Here is a 16,873-nt window from a genome sequence, read left to right on the forward strand (position 1 = left end):
AAATCCTGAGGTGCCCTCTTGTTCATTGTGTTTCTGGAGAAGCTGAGGGGCCCCCACTGTGCCTGTCATCCCCCAGCTCCCAGCCGTGTCTACTTTCCAGCTCCTGCAGCGGGAGCGGGGCGCGCACCTCCTGTGTCACACGCCTGCTGTCCTTGGGTGGGGCAGCCGCCCCCGTTCTGTGCTGAAACAGGGTGAGGCGGCAGAGGAAAGCTGCAGGTTTGCTGGGTGCATTTCTTTACATAATGGTTTCAATATTCCACTTTCTAGGGAGGCTTATCCACCGGTTGAACGTATTTGGGATGTTAAAAAAAAAAAAGCACATGATGCCTGGGGTATGCAACACTGAGGACTGAGTTACGGAGGCTGTGTCTGATTCCAAATCAGTCATGCCAAGTTCATGCTTGGCCAAGTGGCCTTGTGTGCAGCCTGGGTTCCGGGGCGGCTCCCCTCGCCTCTGCCAGCCTGTGAGCAGTGGAGGGCACGCGCCATTATTCGTCACGGGGCCTCATGGGGCCTCACGGGCCGTGCCTCGTTGCCAGGGTAGCTCCTTTAAAAACAGGGCATTTGGGCCCTAAAGTACACCTTCGAGGCACCTGGCTGGCAGTTCTCATCATGGATTCAGTCCCTGTTCATCTGCTTTGGGCTTATCTCCCCTGGCTTGACGGTGACCACCTTGAGGGTGGGAATTCCGTCTCATCCCCCCACGGGGCCTTCCTGATGCTGGCTGGCACAGGCATCAGACACATTACTGCTCCCCTGTAGGGTGCTGGCTCCCAAGAGGTAAAGGCAGCAGAAGACGGAGTGGGGCTCAGCATAGGGTAAGCTGATCCTTGAGCAGTAGGAGGCGTCTGCAGTGGGCGTCCTGGTTTCCTTGGCCTGCAGGGGCCAGACAGATGAGGCGTATGGGCTGGCAGAGGGTCTCTCCTTAAGGTGGGTTGCAGGACTCGGGCTCTGGGTCCTTGCCACACACTGATTCTGTGTGTGGACTGTGACTTTATGACCCGTCCCTCAACATTAAAATAACAGCATGGTTTGCATGTGGCCTGTGGACCTGGCGATTTGGCACGGGCTTCTTGGTAAGAGGCTGACCTTGGCAAACCCCTCGTCTCAGAACTGGTTTCCTGTTGCTTCCCGATGTAGAGGAGTAGCGAGGTAGAGCAGCAAACAGGTCGAGCTGAGCTGTTCTCGTGTGCCATCAGGCTCAGAATCAACCATGGGCTGTGCCCGTGCTGGTTATGATTTGGGGGAGTGAACTTGGTGAGGTTACCAGGTAGAAATGGTGTAGGGACAGATGTTTACTCCGGCCACTTTGGGATATAGGTCATCTGTGTAACATTGTGCCGCGTGTCTCGGTACTTCCACAGCCCTAGGGCAGTGCCTTGCGCGTCACAGGAGCTAGGAGGCTCTCAGTGCAGATAACAGTCAAGCAGAACAGGATCGAAGAGTCACGTGTGTGCCGTTGATCGCCTCGGATGCCAGCCAGAGTGGCAGTTACGGTTCAGGGCCTGGCCTGGCCTGGCCTGCCCGCAGTCAGGCTGGTGAAACATGATGTTTACATTACTCAGCTCTCAGTGTCGCTTGCTTTCAGTGTAAACTTTACCATCGGTCTGGCAAATTGTGGGTGACAGTGTCCCACCGTTTCCACGTGAGCCCTACATCACGGTCACCTGGTCCAGACCCCGCCCGCCCCGGATTTCACCTGAAGTGCCTCACCCTCTCCCCCACTCGCCGAATTTGTGCTGGGGCTGACAACTCCTGTGGGATCGAGGAGAAAGAAGCCTGAGCGGCCCCGGGGGCGGGCTGTCTGAGGGCTGGGATCAGCCGCGGCTCCTCCGAGGAGCCCCCTCGCAGCCCCCTCGCTCCTCTGTAGTTCGTCTGAGCCTGTGGAGATGATGCTCTCCCTATGATGATGCGATTGGTTATCTTGCCTCCCTTAACCTTTTGTGCTTTTATCTTGTCTCAGCTTAAGTGTAAGCAGTTGTAGGCAGGAACTGTACTCATCCTTTAAAAACAAAATCTTATGGACGATTTCAAATGTAAACAAGAGCAGAGAGAAGTCAATGAAGCCGCACACAGCGCAAGTCTCGTCTGGCTTTGATCCTCCCCAGCCCTGAGGGCCTCACATCAGCATCATTCCCCCAGCCCCCCACGCAGCACCACGCAGCACGAAGCGCTGAGGGGCTGCACTGGGATGGGCAGTGGGAACTCGGTGGGTACCCAGTGCGAGGAGGGGCGCTCCAGTATTAGTTGCGGTGGATCAGTGGGGTAAAAGGCAGCTATCCAAGGGCCAAGTGCTCAGGGGTAAGGAGTGCAGGCCAAGGAGCAGAGGAGGAGAGCCGGGCTCCGGCTATAGAAGGAGCAGGAAGAATGCTGGGTCCACTTGGCTGAGGGCGTGTTCTGTGTGGGGCGGGCCCTGCAGGACCTCCTGGAGACCCCCGAGGCCTCACCTGCCTTTGTGGGGGAGTCAGGGCCCCTCTCCATCCTCCATCTGTGAGATTGACAGGCTGCCAAGGCGCCTCACAGGCATCGTTTTGGGTGGGGTATGGCATGTGGCTGAATTTCCCCCTTGCAGAGGAGAGACAGGAACGAGAGCTTTTGGTACATGTTTGGTGACATAGGCATTTGTTTCTTGTAAGTGTTGGTCAGAGCTAGGCCTGCCCTAGGTCCCGGCCGCTGTCTGGCGTTGGGTCCTGCCCAGGCAGGCGAGCTGCAGAATCACAGACAAGACAATGGAAGGTGACTTCTCGGTCTGGTGTGGGTCACCACCTTTGGGTTTCGCTGCTGTGTTCGGTGAGGTTTCCCTGCCGAGGCTGCACATTGGCGTCTTGTGTTCTCTGGTTTTACGTTCCTTTGCGTGACTGGAAGCGGTCACCTTTGGCCTCTGTGTGCAGGTGCCCAGTGCCCATGCCTGACTCTCTGAACATCTGTGCCCGTGGAGGGCCTGGAGGGCTCTTACAGAGCTGCAGGGAGGGAATCCTGGGCCTTTTCCTGGGGCCCGCAGGCGAGGTTGACTTTATTCTCCCCGCTGTCCCTGGCTCTCCCTCTACAGGTTTACTTTGATCGCAGGGTTGGCCTCCAGGCCCCTCTAGACACTGACCACGGGGTGAGGTCACCCAGGTGCTGGTCAGCGCCCTGAGCCCCCGAGGCCCCGGCGGAGGGAGGGGAAAGCAGAGTGCGTGCTGCGTTCCTACGGGAGAGGGAAGAGGCGGGCCTTGCGGCTGTTGAGCTGAGTTTCCTGTTGATGCCACAGTCCTGGCCACACCTCCCCGCCTTCTCCAAGACCCTGCAGTGAAGTGACCCAGTGGAGCCGGGAGGTCACTTCAGAGCAATGCTGCATTTTTGTCTTCTGAGGGAATCTCCCCCTTCATGCCCCTTCTCGGCTCCTGAGTTTACTCACCTTGAGAATTGGCCCTTGACCTTGTAAGTGTCCATGAACAGGTGAGGGACCAGCCCCTCAGTGCCCGAGGCGGTACTGAGCCCAGCCTACCCTGGCTGGCAGTAGCCGGCCCGTCTGCACGGGGACCATGGTGGTGCTTCTGGCCGCTTCCGCTTGTTAGCCATGGGTACAGCGCAAAGCCTTTGTGAATAATGAACTCCAATCATTGCCGTTTCTGCCTGCAGCCTGGAATTGTGTCGCCGTTTAAACGAGTATTCCTAAAAGGTGAAAAGAGTAGAGATAAGAAAGCCCATGAGAAGGTGACAGAGAGGCGCCCTCTGCACACTGTGGTGCTGTCCCTGCCTGAGCGTGTCGAGCCCGACAGACTGCTGAGCGACTATATCGAGAAGGAGGTGAAGGTAAGTCCGCGGCCGCAGGACCCGCCTGCCCGTCGCCAGCAAAGGCCCCCTGATGCACCAAACGCTGCGGTTCTGGGACCCGTCCCCACTCACACCTCGGGTGACTCCCACCCGGCGGTGCCCCTGCGGTGGTGTGTCTGACAACTGCGTGCCCAAACCCCAGGTCTCTGTCTTCCGGCCCCATTTCTGTCATTCTCTCCAGTAGCAAGCCTGCCTCCTTTCTCGTAAAGGCTGGCCGTGTGTTTCGGTTCCTTGGTCAAGGCTAAGAGCTATTCCGTGTGCCATTGTCACAGCCTAGGACACGGGCTCCTGAATCCTGTCAAAGCCCGCACCCACTTGTGGGTAAACATGACGCGCACTAGTGTATTGTCAGTGCTTCCCCTAAACACTACATGAAAAGAAATCAGAGAGAAATCAGAGCGAATGGGAAAGGGGACCGCGGTGATGAGAGAGGCCCATACACGTGCAGAGGGAGCTGACGAAGGTGGGGTGACAAGTTCACAGAGCCCACGAAGCTGGACCTGCGTCCCTCAGAGGACGCGGAGCTGTCCAGCTGGACCCGGGGGCTGGGGGCGCGTGGAGCACGGTGTGGACTTGGGGGAGGGGTTTGCTCTCACCTGCCACAGGGGGAGGTGGCAGGTCTCCCTGGTAGAGACATGACACTAGGGGGGCTTTAGACGTGGGGACACCTGGCCCAGAGGAGGGTGGGGAGAGACCCAGTGTGAAGATGAGCAGATTAAGTCAAAGCCTCTGTCCAGAATGGTGAGAATTGCCCACCCCCTTTCCCTCAAGCTTGCAGATAGGCCTGCAACCAGGCCTCTCCCACAAGGGGGTCCTCGGAGGAGTGCTTTCATGTGGAAGCCACACAACCCGCAGAAGTGCTGCCTCGAATGACCCTGGGGTGACCACCCAGCCAGCCTGAGAGAAGCTGACAGTCTGCACCTCTGCCCGTGCACACGGCTTCTTTCGTGGGCAGTCAAGGAGAAGTACACGTTTGAGGAAGACGTTTCATCTAAAGATAGAGCCCAGGACAAACACAAGACGTAAACATGAATGTGACAGCAGCAGTGCGGAAACTAGGGGAAAAATAAAAATACGTAATGTTGTCAGAAAGATAAGAGGAAATACTGTTAACTGTGAGACAACAGGATAACAGGCGGAGACAAGAGCTTTTGGAATGAAAGGATCTTAACTATATGTCGTAAAAATTCATTAGAGGGGTCAAAAGATAAAGTCAGGGCAGTCACCCGGAAAGAAAAACCAGGAGACAAGGAGATCCAGAATCAGTAAACAGAAGATGAGAGAGGGAAAAAATTATAGGAGCCATCCAGAAGGTTCAGCCTCTGACTCATGAGAAGAAAGAATGGAGGAGAGCGGGAGGAAGTTGTTAAGACAGTAATGGAAGGACATTTTGCAGAAAATTCACCAACAGACATGATTCTCAGATTGAGAGGGTCCCTTTCTGGTCATGATGACCAGACAGTCAGGTTTCTAAAATGTGACCCCTCAGAGCCCGTTCTGACGAGGTTCTTGGGAGATGTGCTGCCTCAGAGCACAAGGACGCACCAGGAAGGTGGGAGATGCAGGTCCAGAACCGGGGCTCTAAGCACGGAAAAGAACAGAGGGAATTCCCAAGATGGGAATCTAAGGAACAGGCTAGGGCAGCTCTGGGAGAAGAGAACACGGATGGTTTTATATGTTGGAGTAGAGGCTGCTGAAGAATTGGGAAGATAGAATTGTACATTGAAAACAAAGCAAGTGGAGGGAAGGGTAGGCCCATATTACACCATGAAAATTTAAAGTTTGGGGACTTCCGCGTCCAGGAAGAGGGAGTCGACATATTTTTCCCTATTCCTCTCACTAAGTACACCTAAAAATCCTGGACGTTATATATGCAACAACCGTAAGAAGACTCTGAAAGGTAGAGTGACGGCAGACCAGCCAGGGACCTTGGGACCCAAGGGGGGACCCGTTTGGTGAGTGCCCCGGTTCTCTTTTTCCTCATGTATCCCAAGCTTGGAACTGAAGAAGCTGGCGACCCAGAACAGCCAACAGGTGCACACAAAATCCCAACAAAATTCTCTCTCTCTGGCCAAAGGACCAGGAAAGGGATAGCTTAGCAGGACAGAAAAATGTTTTACAATACCTGCTCAGTTCCAACCAAATGTGACTGAAAAACCTGTGGCCCCGCTGCTGCCTCTACCAGCAAAGACTGTGTCGGGGCCAGCAACCACCCCAGAGAAGGCTGAGTAGGGAGCTGGGGCTTTATCCCTGATGAACCCCTAGTGGAACTGCGGTGTCAGTGGAGACCATGTGGGGAGCCTGGAATTCTGCCCTCAGACAGCAGCAGTGTGACACACACCACCCCTCATGTCATTGGGCCACTTGGGGAGCCAGAACGCCAGCCATGTCCAGCAGGGAAGAGGAGCCCCCCACTCAGGTGGCAGAGGAGGCCAGTGGGGAGTCAGCCCCTCCCCCTGGTAACAGTGTGCTCCCCTCCCGCTGTGGGACTAGAGCAGATTTCTGACACTTGTGTCCTCAGAGTCCTGGAGGGAGAAGAGACGGGGTGAGGTGGGGCTGAAAAGCTGATCAAAGGAATCGTGGCTGAAACTGCTGTGATTTGTTAAAAGACAGACTCAGAGATTCAAGAAGCTCACCACAGACAGGATGAACCCAAAGCAGTCCACACCAAGACACGTCGTAGTGAAACTTCCGAAAAGTAAAGACAAAGACAGAGTCTTGAAAGCAGTGAGAAAGAACTTTACCTGTAGGGAAAACGGAAATGATAGATTTCACGTCAGAAACCACGGAGCCAGAAGGAAGTGACGACATCCTTCAAGTGCTAGGAGACCCTGAAGAATCAGAGGCTGATGAAAGCACCACAGGCGACTCTGCACCCTCAGACAGCAGCCAGCAAACGGACCAGTTTCTTGAAGAGCACAGACTGCCACGGGTCACCAGTAAATAGATCATTTGAATAGTCCTGCAACTATTAAAGAAATTAAATATCTAATTTGAAAACTCCCATAAAAAAGTCTCCAGGCCCAGGTGGTTTCTGGAAAATTCTATCATATGTTTAAAGAGTTAACACTAATTCTACATAGTCTCTTCCAGAAAAACAGAAGGGGAGAGAACACGTTTTAACTCATTTGTGAGGTTAGTATTTCCCTGATAACCAAAATCAGCTAGTACAAAGCAAAACTAAATTACAGACATGAATACAGATGCTTAGGTATAAATGTAACAAAGCGTATAGGATTTGTACGCTGAAAACTACACAACACGGATGAAAGGATCAAAGATCTGAATAAGCGGAGAGACATACCACGTACGTGGATTGGAAGATTCAACCTAGTTAACATGTCAGTCTTCCCCAAATTGATATACAGGTTTGATGCATTTCCTATCAAAATCCCAGCAAGGTATTTTGTAGATATAGACAAGTGTTCTAAAAGTTATATGGAAAGGCACAAGAAGTAGAATAGCTGGAACGGTTTGAAAAAGAAGAGTTAAAAGAGAGGAATCAGTCCGCCTGGTTTCAAGATGTACTTTAGAGCTACAGCGGTGAAGACCGTGAGGCAGCAGTAGGGGGACCGACGCAGTGATCGGTGGAACAACATCATGAACCCAGAAACAGACGCAAACAAATACACCCAACGGATTCTTGACGGAGGCGCAAAAAGCAAGCCAGGGGAAGGACCGTCTTCTTAGCAAATGGCGCCGGAGCCGTTGGGCACCCATTGAGAGAAAAATGAGCCCCACGCCGAATCCCACAGCTTACACAAAAATTATCTCAGAATGGACCATGGTATTGAAGGGAAAAGGTAAAACTGTAACACTTTTAGGAAAACAGCTAAGAGAAAATCTCCAGGACCCAGGGTAGGCAGAGACCTTAGACTTGACATCAAAAAGGGGATGATTGGTAAACTGAACATCAAATTTAAAAGCTTTTGTTCTGCAGAGGACTCCATTAGGAGGATGAAAACACAAGCTACAGACTGGGAGAAGATATTTGCAAACCACCTACCTGCCAAAGGTCTTTCATCTAGAATATATAAAGAACTGTCAAAGCCCAATAGCAGAAAAGCCAACAGTCTGATTAGAACATGGGCAGAAGTCATGAAGAGACATTTATTTTGCCAACGAAGACAGTCAGATGGGAATAAGCACATGAAGATGTTCAGCATCACTAGCCCTTAGGGAAGTGCAAATTACAACCACAGGGAGACATCACTACACACCAAACAGAATGACTGAAGTTAAGTAAGTAGTGAGAACAGCAAATGCTGGCGAGGATGCAGAGGGTCACTCATGCATGGCTGGTGGACATGTAGAATGTGCAGCCGCTCTGGAAAACAAGTGGGCAGTTTCTTAAAAACTAAACATGCAACTACCGTCTGACCTGGCAGTTGCACTCTGAGTATTTATCCCAGGGAAATGAAAATCTGTGTTGCCACAAAAACCTATACATGAATATTAAAAGCAGCTTTATTCATAATGGGCAAAAACTGGAAATACCCCAGATGTCCTTCAGTGGGTAGATGGTTAAACAAATGATGTGCATCCGTACTGTGGAACCCTACTCAGCTGTAAAAAGGCATGATTTACTGATTGCTTCAACACCCTCCAGGAGTCTGCAGAGAATTATGCTGAGTGAAAAAAAACCAATCCCCAGAGCTACATACTGTATGATTCCCTGCGCATAACATTCTTGATATGACAGAATTATTGAAATGCAGAACAGATAGGGCTTGCTAGGGGTTAAGGAGGAGACCAGGTGGGTGGGAAGTGGGTGCGCCTTGTAAAAGAGAAGCGGGAGGGACCGTGTGATGGAATGTTCTGTAACCTGACCTTCTAGTCACTATCCTGGTTGTGATGCTGGGTGATCACGAGATGTTACCTTAGGTATAACAGGGTGCGGGTACAGTGGACCTCTGTGTATTATTTCTTACAACTGCCTGCCATTTACAATTATCTTAGAATTAAAGGTTAAAAAAAATTAAAGACTCTGCATAAACAAAATTGTGATTTCACTACCTCTTGGCACAGTGGTGAAATAGAATGTACCTAACAGGAGGATATAAGCACCAAGTAATGATTAAGTAATAAATTATCTAAATTGTAAGAAAAGAAAAAAGGAAGGAGAGATGGGGGTGGTGATATAAGGGAATTAACTCTTTCTCTGCCGTAACTGGAAATCAACAGCTAATGTCTTAGATTGATGAATCAGGCAGTAGCCATGTAAAATCGTTACTTAGAAAGTTGGCCCTAGATCCAGAAGACCCTGGAGTTGCTGCCTCTGGGAAGCAGTTTATAGGGTTGCCTGGGTTGGGACCAGATGGTTGTTTTTTGTTATACACTTCTGGGGACTATTTACATTTTTAAACTTCCTACATGTATCACTTTGATAAAAATAAAAACAGCGACGACAACACAATGCACTAGTGGTGAGGAGACTTTTCCTCCCGCCTACTCGAGTGTAGTTCTTTATGGAAAGTATTTTGTATTCGGAATGAACATTACTAACATGAAGGTGAGAGGCACTTAACAGTTGCTCCTCATTTCTGAATGCTTACCTATACGGCAACACTATTTAACATTTTAAATACATTTTCTCATTGAATCCTCACCCGGCTTTTTTAAAGCAGAAGCATCCTTCCCAGGGTTTCGACCCCATGAGGCCCAGGGTGGTGCAGGGGTGCAGGCTCGGGACCTGTGAACCGACATTCTGGCTTTTAATTCGGGGGGCAGCAGCAGGTAATTAATCACATGTGTGATACCAAACCCAAGATGCTTCTTGATAAGATTTGTTATTTCTTATTTATTGTATTTTTAAAAGTTGAATAGGTAAGTTATGGACATGGTACAAAATTCAGATGGTAAGGCGATGCCTGGTGAGGAGAGGTCCCCAGTCCCCCCACCCCCCCGCCCCTGGCAAGAACCATTGGCATCAGTTTCTCGCGTGTCCCTGCACGGGCGGTCTGTCCGTATCCGAGCACACACGTGCATTTGTTCCCAAATGATTACCTGGTGCACACTTTGCACCTCGCTGTTTATACGCAACAGTATATCTCGACATATCTTGGTGGGTTGGGGCACATAAAGCTGCCTCGTCCATTTCCCTCCCGTTATAATGGCTGTACCACATTTTATGTAACCAGTGATCTAGTCATACATATTTAATTTGTCCCTGTTACACATTTTACTAACCCTCTAGGATAAATCGCAGAAGTAGAATTGCTGGGTGTAGGGCTCGGTTATTTTTATCTTGACAGACATTTCCAGTTGCCCTTCATGCGGGATTTAAGCTGGTGCACACCATGGGCAGTCAGGGCGAATGCCTGTTCATCCACACTAAGGGGCCACACAGTGTACCTGCGGGCTTCTTGATCTTTGCCAGCCTGACAGTCATAGTCTGTTACATTGCAGTTTGTACTTACGAGTGAGGTTGTGTATCTTTTCATATGGTCGAGTCAGATCTCTTAAGTGTCTTTCTACAGCCGTTTTTCTGTTGGGTGGTTGGTGGTTTTCCCATACGTTTTCCCTAGCGCTCAGTGTGGTAGGTGAGTTTGCCCTTCGTGGTGAAGTTAGTTTTAAGGTTTTCCCTGTTTGTCGCTTGTCTGTGTTCAGAGATGTCTCGGTTCTCTAGAAGCAGGGCCTGCAACTGGAGATTGTGTTTGATGATTCAGGGTGTGTTCTCAGGAGAAGGGGAGGGAAGGAAGCAGGATGGGGCAGAGGAAAAAGATGTGTATCTGCCCACTTACGGGCATGTAAGGGGCCCCTAAAGGCCACACAGGCGCCTCTTTGTCCCCAGTGCGTAGCAGCTTCCTCACCTCCTCATCACGATCTGGGCTGGTTGCCCCTGCAGAACAGTGCCACCTTTCTCTGCTTGCTTGTCTGCCGGAATCAGGAGGGGACTGCGGTTTTAAGTTTAGATCCCTTTTGTGTCCCCTGGTAGAAGCATTTGACCCCTAGAGCCAGGCTCTTAAAACAGACGGAGCCAAAAGTCTCAGGGCTGGGAGCACGCGCTGCCCAAGCGGGTCTCCTGGATTGATGGTGATCAGAGCCACTCCTGCCATACCTTGGACCCCAGACCCATCCGTTCTGTCCACTGGGGACCAGGCGTGGTGTAATGACCGTTGGTTCCAGATGTGCCCTGCATTCTGAGGAGATGTGGCATCCTTTCAGGTGTCCCCTCCTGGATGTGCCCCGACCCTGTAGAGGACCTTGACGGTGGTCTGGGCCCCTGAGTTTCAGCATTTTCTCAGACCCTCTTTTCCAAGCCTTGAACAGTTTCCTTCCCCTGTGTACTGTTACTCAAGTGAGTGACTGTGAGTCCCTTCGGAGGGAACTGGGGGCGTTGCTGCAGCGCACACTTGTGAGAAGATTCCTTCTCCTGGGGCTTGGCCTTTCCCTCAGGCACTTCCTGGGACTGGAAACCGGGTCAGAGACTGCCACTTTGCGTTGGAGCAGCACACTCAGTGGTGGTGTCCTTGTTTGTATACATGAGGCGGGACTGTGGTTGGCTCCCAGCAGCTCTCTTGCCCCTGGGAACGCTTCTGCTCTAGTTGCATCTCTGTGGGGCCTGCATACCAGCTCCCCCGCCCCGCCATTTGACCATTTACAGTCACCGCCCACTGCAGTGAGCACGCCTGCCTGCCCTGCTCCTGGTGGCTGAGTGCTGCCACCTGGCTTCTGCTCTCGCAGGGTCCTGTCGTCCCCCTCGCTCCAGGAAGCCTAGTGCTAAAGCATCTCCGCCATTAGCTCTCCCCCGAGAACAGCCACCACAGAGCTGCTGGGCGGTGCCAGCGCCCCTGCCAGCCCATTCGTTCCAGCTCACCCTTGAGAGTGGGGTGTCTTCCCAGCCCTCCCAAGTAGCGGGGGCAGTCGTGGGGTTCCAGGTCTTACACAGTAGGCCCTGTCCAGCGGGCCCACCTCTCTGCATCTTTTGGAACCTGCAATCTCCACTGAGTTTAACATGGGCCTTGTGTTTGCTGAGCTTCTAAGCTGTGCTAGCAGTGCATGAGGGCCGTGTCCAGGCCCCTGACCAGGGTTAAGTGCAGAGCCCTGTAGACACGCTCATCCAGCTGGGGGTCCATCCACCTCCATCCGGCACCTGCTGCTCCATCAGTGTTCAGTCTCTCTTCCCAGCGGGTCCCAATCGTGCTATGTTGAGATTTGATCCCAGGAACAGGTCTTATGGCCAGGAGGGGCAGAAGGGGCAGACCCTGAGGAGAACAGCATTGTCATGAAAGGTGCCCATCCCAGTGAGGCCTGTGTGTCATTTTTGAGCAAGGGGTGTGTGTGTGTGTGTGTATGGGGGTCCTGTGGCTTCTAACAAGTGGGATTGGGCCACTTCTGCAGGCCTAGAGTGTTGAGAAGAGTATGAGATGAGGTTCTCAAGTGCATCTACCTAGGTGTCCCCACCCCATGTCTCATAGAGTCCTGCCCTTCCATCAGGGCAACTTGTTGATCGAGGTCAAATAGGTGGATGTTATAGGGAGGCTGACTTCGGCTCAGTATAAAAATGGACTTCTCTTGTATCTCATCAGCAATTATTTTTGGAAATACTTTCCGCTGTTTAGAGCTGAAGTGACGAGCTCACCAGCACGTTCCTGTGTTGGCTGCAGTCTCTATAAGGGCGGCAGGAACGGCAGTGGGGTTAGCGGGTGCCCAGGACAGTCCGGCTTTTGCTGCCAGGGCTGATGGAGCTGATGTGACTGGCAGTCAGATGTCCCCTTGGTCTGTGTTGTTCCACCACGTTCATCCCTCTGCAGCTGTGTCCTGAATGTGCTATGATCAGTTAATTGGCACAGCACCCCGCGCCATGTCGTCTCACGGCGGGTGTGGGCTGGTCCCTGACATCGCTGAAGGAGGCGCTGCACATTGGTCAGGACCGGCAGGGGACCGCCCAGGACGGTGGGGAAGGCTTTTGTAAGAACTGCCCAGGAGGCACACTTTGTCTCATCTGGAGTTACAGCAGGAATGAGAGCTGCAATTTTCCTTTTTGACAAAACATGTTTTACTAATACATATTTTGCAGCAAAACAAGTCTCAAATGAGTGAGGACTCACCTCTGTGAAGAAAGTAGAATCCTTCTCGGTGATCTGTGAGCCTGAATTTGAAGTGTGGTGGCACTTTGAGAAAGGCAAGATGGTGGTGGTGACATTGTGTCCCCCAGGCCACGTGGAGGCGGGGCAGTCCTTGTACAGTCCTGCAGACATGATAACACCAGGGCACTTTTATATGACCCCAACGTAGGCATTTTTTTAATTACTATTTGAATTTAAGCAAAATTAATAATTTGGGATGATACACATCTAGAAGTGGTAACTAATATACAGTATAATACTGATTATGATTCAAAAGGTTTTTAGCAAATGCAGTTATTGAGTGAAGCTAGGATACGGTTTTTTTATTGTGGTGAAATATGCATAACATAAAATTAACTGTGTTTAAGTGTATATTTCGTGGTATTAAGTACACTCACGTAGTTGTGCAGCCATCACCACCATCCATTTCCAGAACTTTTTCTTCTCAGAACTTTTCAGTACAATATATATATACACACACCACATATTATTTGTCCATTCATCTATCAATGGGCATTGGGTTGTTTCCAACTTTTGACTACTGTGAATAATGCTGTTATGAACATGGGTATACAAATGTCTGTTTGGGTCTCTGCTTTCAGTTTTTTTTCTTTTTTTAATTGTGTTAAAATATAGCATAAAATGTACCATCTTAAACATTTTTAAGGACGCAGTTCAGTAGTATGAGATACATTCACGTGGTTGTGCAGCCATCAGCCATCACCACCATCCATTACCTTAACTCTTCTCATCTTGTAAATCTGAAACTATACCTATTAAACAAAAACTCCGCATTCTTTCCCCCCCACAGCCCCTGGCAACCATCGTTCTGTCTCTGTGAATTTGACTTCTCTAGGAAGTTCACATGAGTGGAATCATACGCTGTTAGTCTTTTTGTGACTGGCTTGTTTCACTTAGCATAGTATTCTCAAGTTTCACCCGTGTTGTACTGCAGAGTTTCCTTCCTTTTTAAGGCTGAACAATATACCATTGTATGGATACACCACATCTCGCTTATCCGTTCGTCCATCAGTGGACACTTGGGTTGCTTCCATGTTGTAGTTATTGTGAATGATGCTGCTATGAACATGGGTATACAAAGATCTCTTTGAGACCCTGCTTTTAATTCTTTTGGGTCTATCTATACCCAGAAGTGGAATTGCTGGGTCATATGGTAATTCTATTTTTAATTTTTTGAGGAACCTCCATACTGTTTTCCACAGCAGCTGCGCCATTTTATATTCCCACCAACAGTACACAGGCGTTCCAGCGTCTCTGCATCCTCGCTAGCACTCGTTGTTTTCTCTGTTTGTGTTTTTCACTAGCCATCCTAATGAGTTTGAGGTGGTATCTCATTGCAGTTTTGATTGTATTTCTCTAATGATTAGTGATCTCAAGCATCTTTTCATGTTCTTATTGGACATTTGTGTATCTTCTTTGGAGAAAAGTCTGTTCAAATCTTGTGCCCATTTTGGCATCAGGCGTTTTTTGTTGAGTTTTAGGAGTTCTCAGTATATTCTAGGTATTAATCCCTTGTCAGATATATGATTTGCAAATATTTTCTCCCATTCCGTGGGTTGCTCTTTTACTCTGTGGATAGTGTCTCTTAATGTACAAAATTTAAAAATCTTGTTGAACTCCAGTTTGTCTGTTTTTTTGCCTTTGTCGCCTGTGCCTTTGGTGTCATATCCAAGAAATCATTGCCAAGTCCAATATCATGAAGCTTTTGTCCTATGTTTTCTTCTAAGAGTTTTATTGTCTGCTTGCAGTTCTTTTGCATAGATATCCAGAAGTGGAATTGCTGGATCATATGGTAATTCTATGTTTTATTTCTTAAGGAATGACCATTCTGTTCTCCACAGTGGCTGTACCATTTTACAGTCCCACCAGCAGTGCACAAGGGTTCCAGTTTCTCCATGTCCTCACCAACACATTATTTTCTGTTTTGATAGTAGCCATCCAGATGGGTGTGAAGTAGTATCTCACTGTGGTTTTGGTTTGCATTTCGCTAGTTACTAGTGATATTGAGAATCTTTTCATGTGCTTATTGGCCATCTGTACACCTTCTTTGGAGAAATATCTATTTAAGTCCTTTGCATATTTCTTAATCAGGTTGTTTGGTTTTTTGTTGTGGAGTTATAGGAGTTCTTTATGTATTCTGGGTATTAACTTCTTGTCAGATATATGATTGCAAATATTTTCTTCCATTGGGTAGGTTGTCTTTGCACTCTATTGATGGTGTCCTTTGATGTACAAAGTTTTAAATTTTGATGAAGTCCAGTTTGTCATTTTTTTCCTCTTATTGCCTGTGCTTTTTTCCCCCCACATTAAAGGTTTTTAAAGTTATGTTAAAATACACATAACATAAAATTTACCATCTTAACCATGTTTAAGTGTACAGTTTAAGTGTTCTAACATTCACGTTGCTGTGCAACCATTACCACCATTCACCTCCAGGATTGTTTTCACCTTGCCAGACTGACACTCTACCTATTCAACAATAACCCCGTTTCTCCCTCATCCCAGCCTCTGACAGCCACCATTCCACTTTCTGTCTCTCTGAATTTGACTACTCTGGGATACCTCATATAAGTGGAATCATATAGTATTTACCTTTTTGTGCCTGGGCTTATCCATGTTGTAGCATGTATCAGAATTTCCTTCCTTTTCTTTTTTTTTTGGTGGTACGCGGGCCTCTCACTGTTGTGGCCTCTCCCGTTGCGGAGCACAGGCTCCAGACGCGCAGTCTCAGTGGCCATGGCTCACGGGCCTAGCCGCTCCGCGGCATGTGGGATCTTCCCGGACCGGGTCACGAACCCATGTCCCCTGCATCGGCAGGTGGACTCTCAACCACTGCGCCACCAGGGAAGCCCTCCTTCCTTTTTAACGATGAATAATATCCCACTGTTTATAACACATTTTGTTTATCCAATTCTTCCGTCAAGAATTGAGTTGCTTCCACCTTTTGTTATTGCCTGTGCTTTTGGTATCATATCCAATAAATCATTACCACATCCAATGTCATGAAGCTTTTCCTCTATGTTTTCTTCTAAGAGTCTTACAGTTTTAGGTCTTAAATTTAGGTGTTTGATCCACTTGAGTTAATTTTTGTGTATGGTGTTAGCTAAGGGTCAAACTTGATTCTTTTGTGTGTGGAGTCTTGTTTTCCCAGTACCACTTGTTGAAAAGATTGTCCTTTCCCCATTGAATGGTCTTGGCACCCTTATCAAAAATCAACTGATGCTGTATATGAGGGTTTATTTCTGAGCTCTCTATTCTATTTCATTGCTCTGAGTGTCTGTCTTGATGCCAATACCACACTGTTGGTTATTGTAGCTTTGTAGTAAGTTTTGAAATCAGGAAGTGTGAGAATAGATGAAAGGTAATATTGATAAATTTAAGGAAGGGTTTGCATTTGGTTTACATGAGCACATAAGAAGAGGATAGGGCTTCCCTGGTGGCGCAGTGGTTGAGAGTCCGCCTGCCGATGCAGGGGACACGGGTTCGTGCCCCGATCCGGGAAGATCCCACATGCCGTGGAGCAGCTAGTCCCATGAGCCATGGCTGCTGAGCCTGCGTGTCCGGAGCCTGTGCTCCGCAACAGGAGAGGCCACAACAGTGAGAGGCCCGCGTATCGCAAAAAAAAAAGAGGATAGAAAGGCCTCTGCTAGCTGCACATCTGTGACAACGTTCTGGAATGTTCATTTGTAACAACCTTAAGTATGAGCCAGTAATTAGATGTGCTGCTTATTTATTTCTAAACTGTTCTGTCAGAGGGGTGGATTCTCACCCCTGTAGAGAGTGGGGAAACTAATACACAGTTTAGTTTTATTCTCTCCCCCTCACCCCCATCTTAGAAAGGATAAAATCTAAAACTTTTTAGAATGAGTATGCATTTCCCTTTGGAGCTACCCAGCACACACTGAACAGCTTTTGAATGCAGCTGTTCTGAAGTTTAGGATGCTCATCTGACTGTGCCTAGACTC

At 49.1% G+C, this 16,873-nt stretch overlaps 1 protein-coding gene across 2 annotated transcripts in view; it reads left to right on the forward strand.

Annotated features, from left to right (window-relative positions):
- CCM2 (CCM2 scaffold protein) overlaps window positions 1-16,873 on the forward strand; it is a 41,150-nt gene that overhangs the window by 2,643 nt on the left and 21,634 nt on the right. For both annotated transcript variants that reach the window (XM_012537860.3, XM_033411323.2), the window contains exon 2: window positions 3,622-3,795. In XM_012537860.3, the coding sequence (XP_012393314.1) occupies window positions 3,622-3,795 (174 nt within the window). The remainder of the gene's footprint in view (window positions 1-3,621; window positions 3,796-16,873) is intronic.

Source organism: Orcinus orca, chromosome 9 (genome assembly GCF_937001465.1).
Source record: "Orcinus orca chromosome 9, mOrcOrc1.1, whole genome shotgun sequence".
Classification (NCBI taxonomy): Eukaryota; Metazoa; Chordata; class Mammalia; order Artiodactyla; family Delphinidae; genus Orcinus; species Orcinus orca.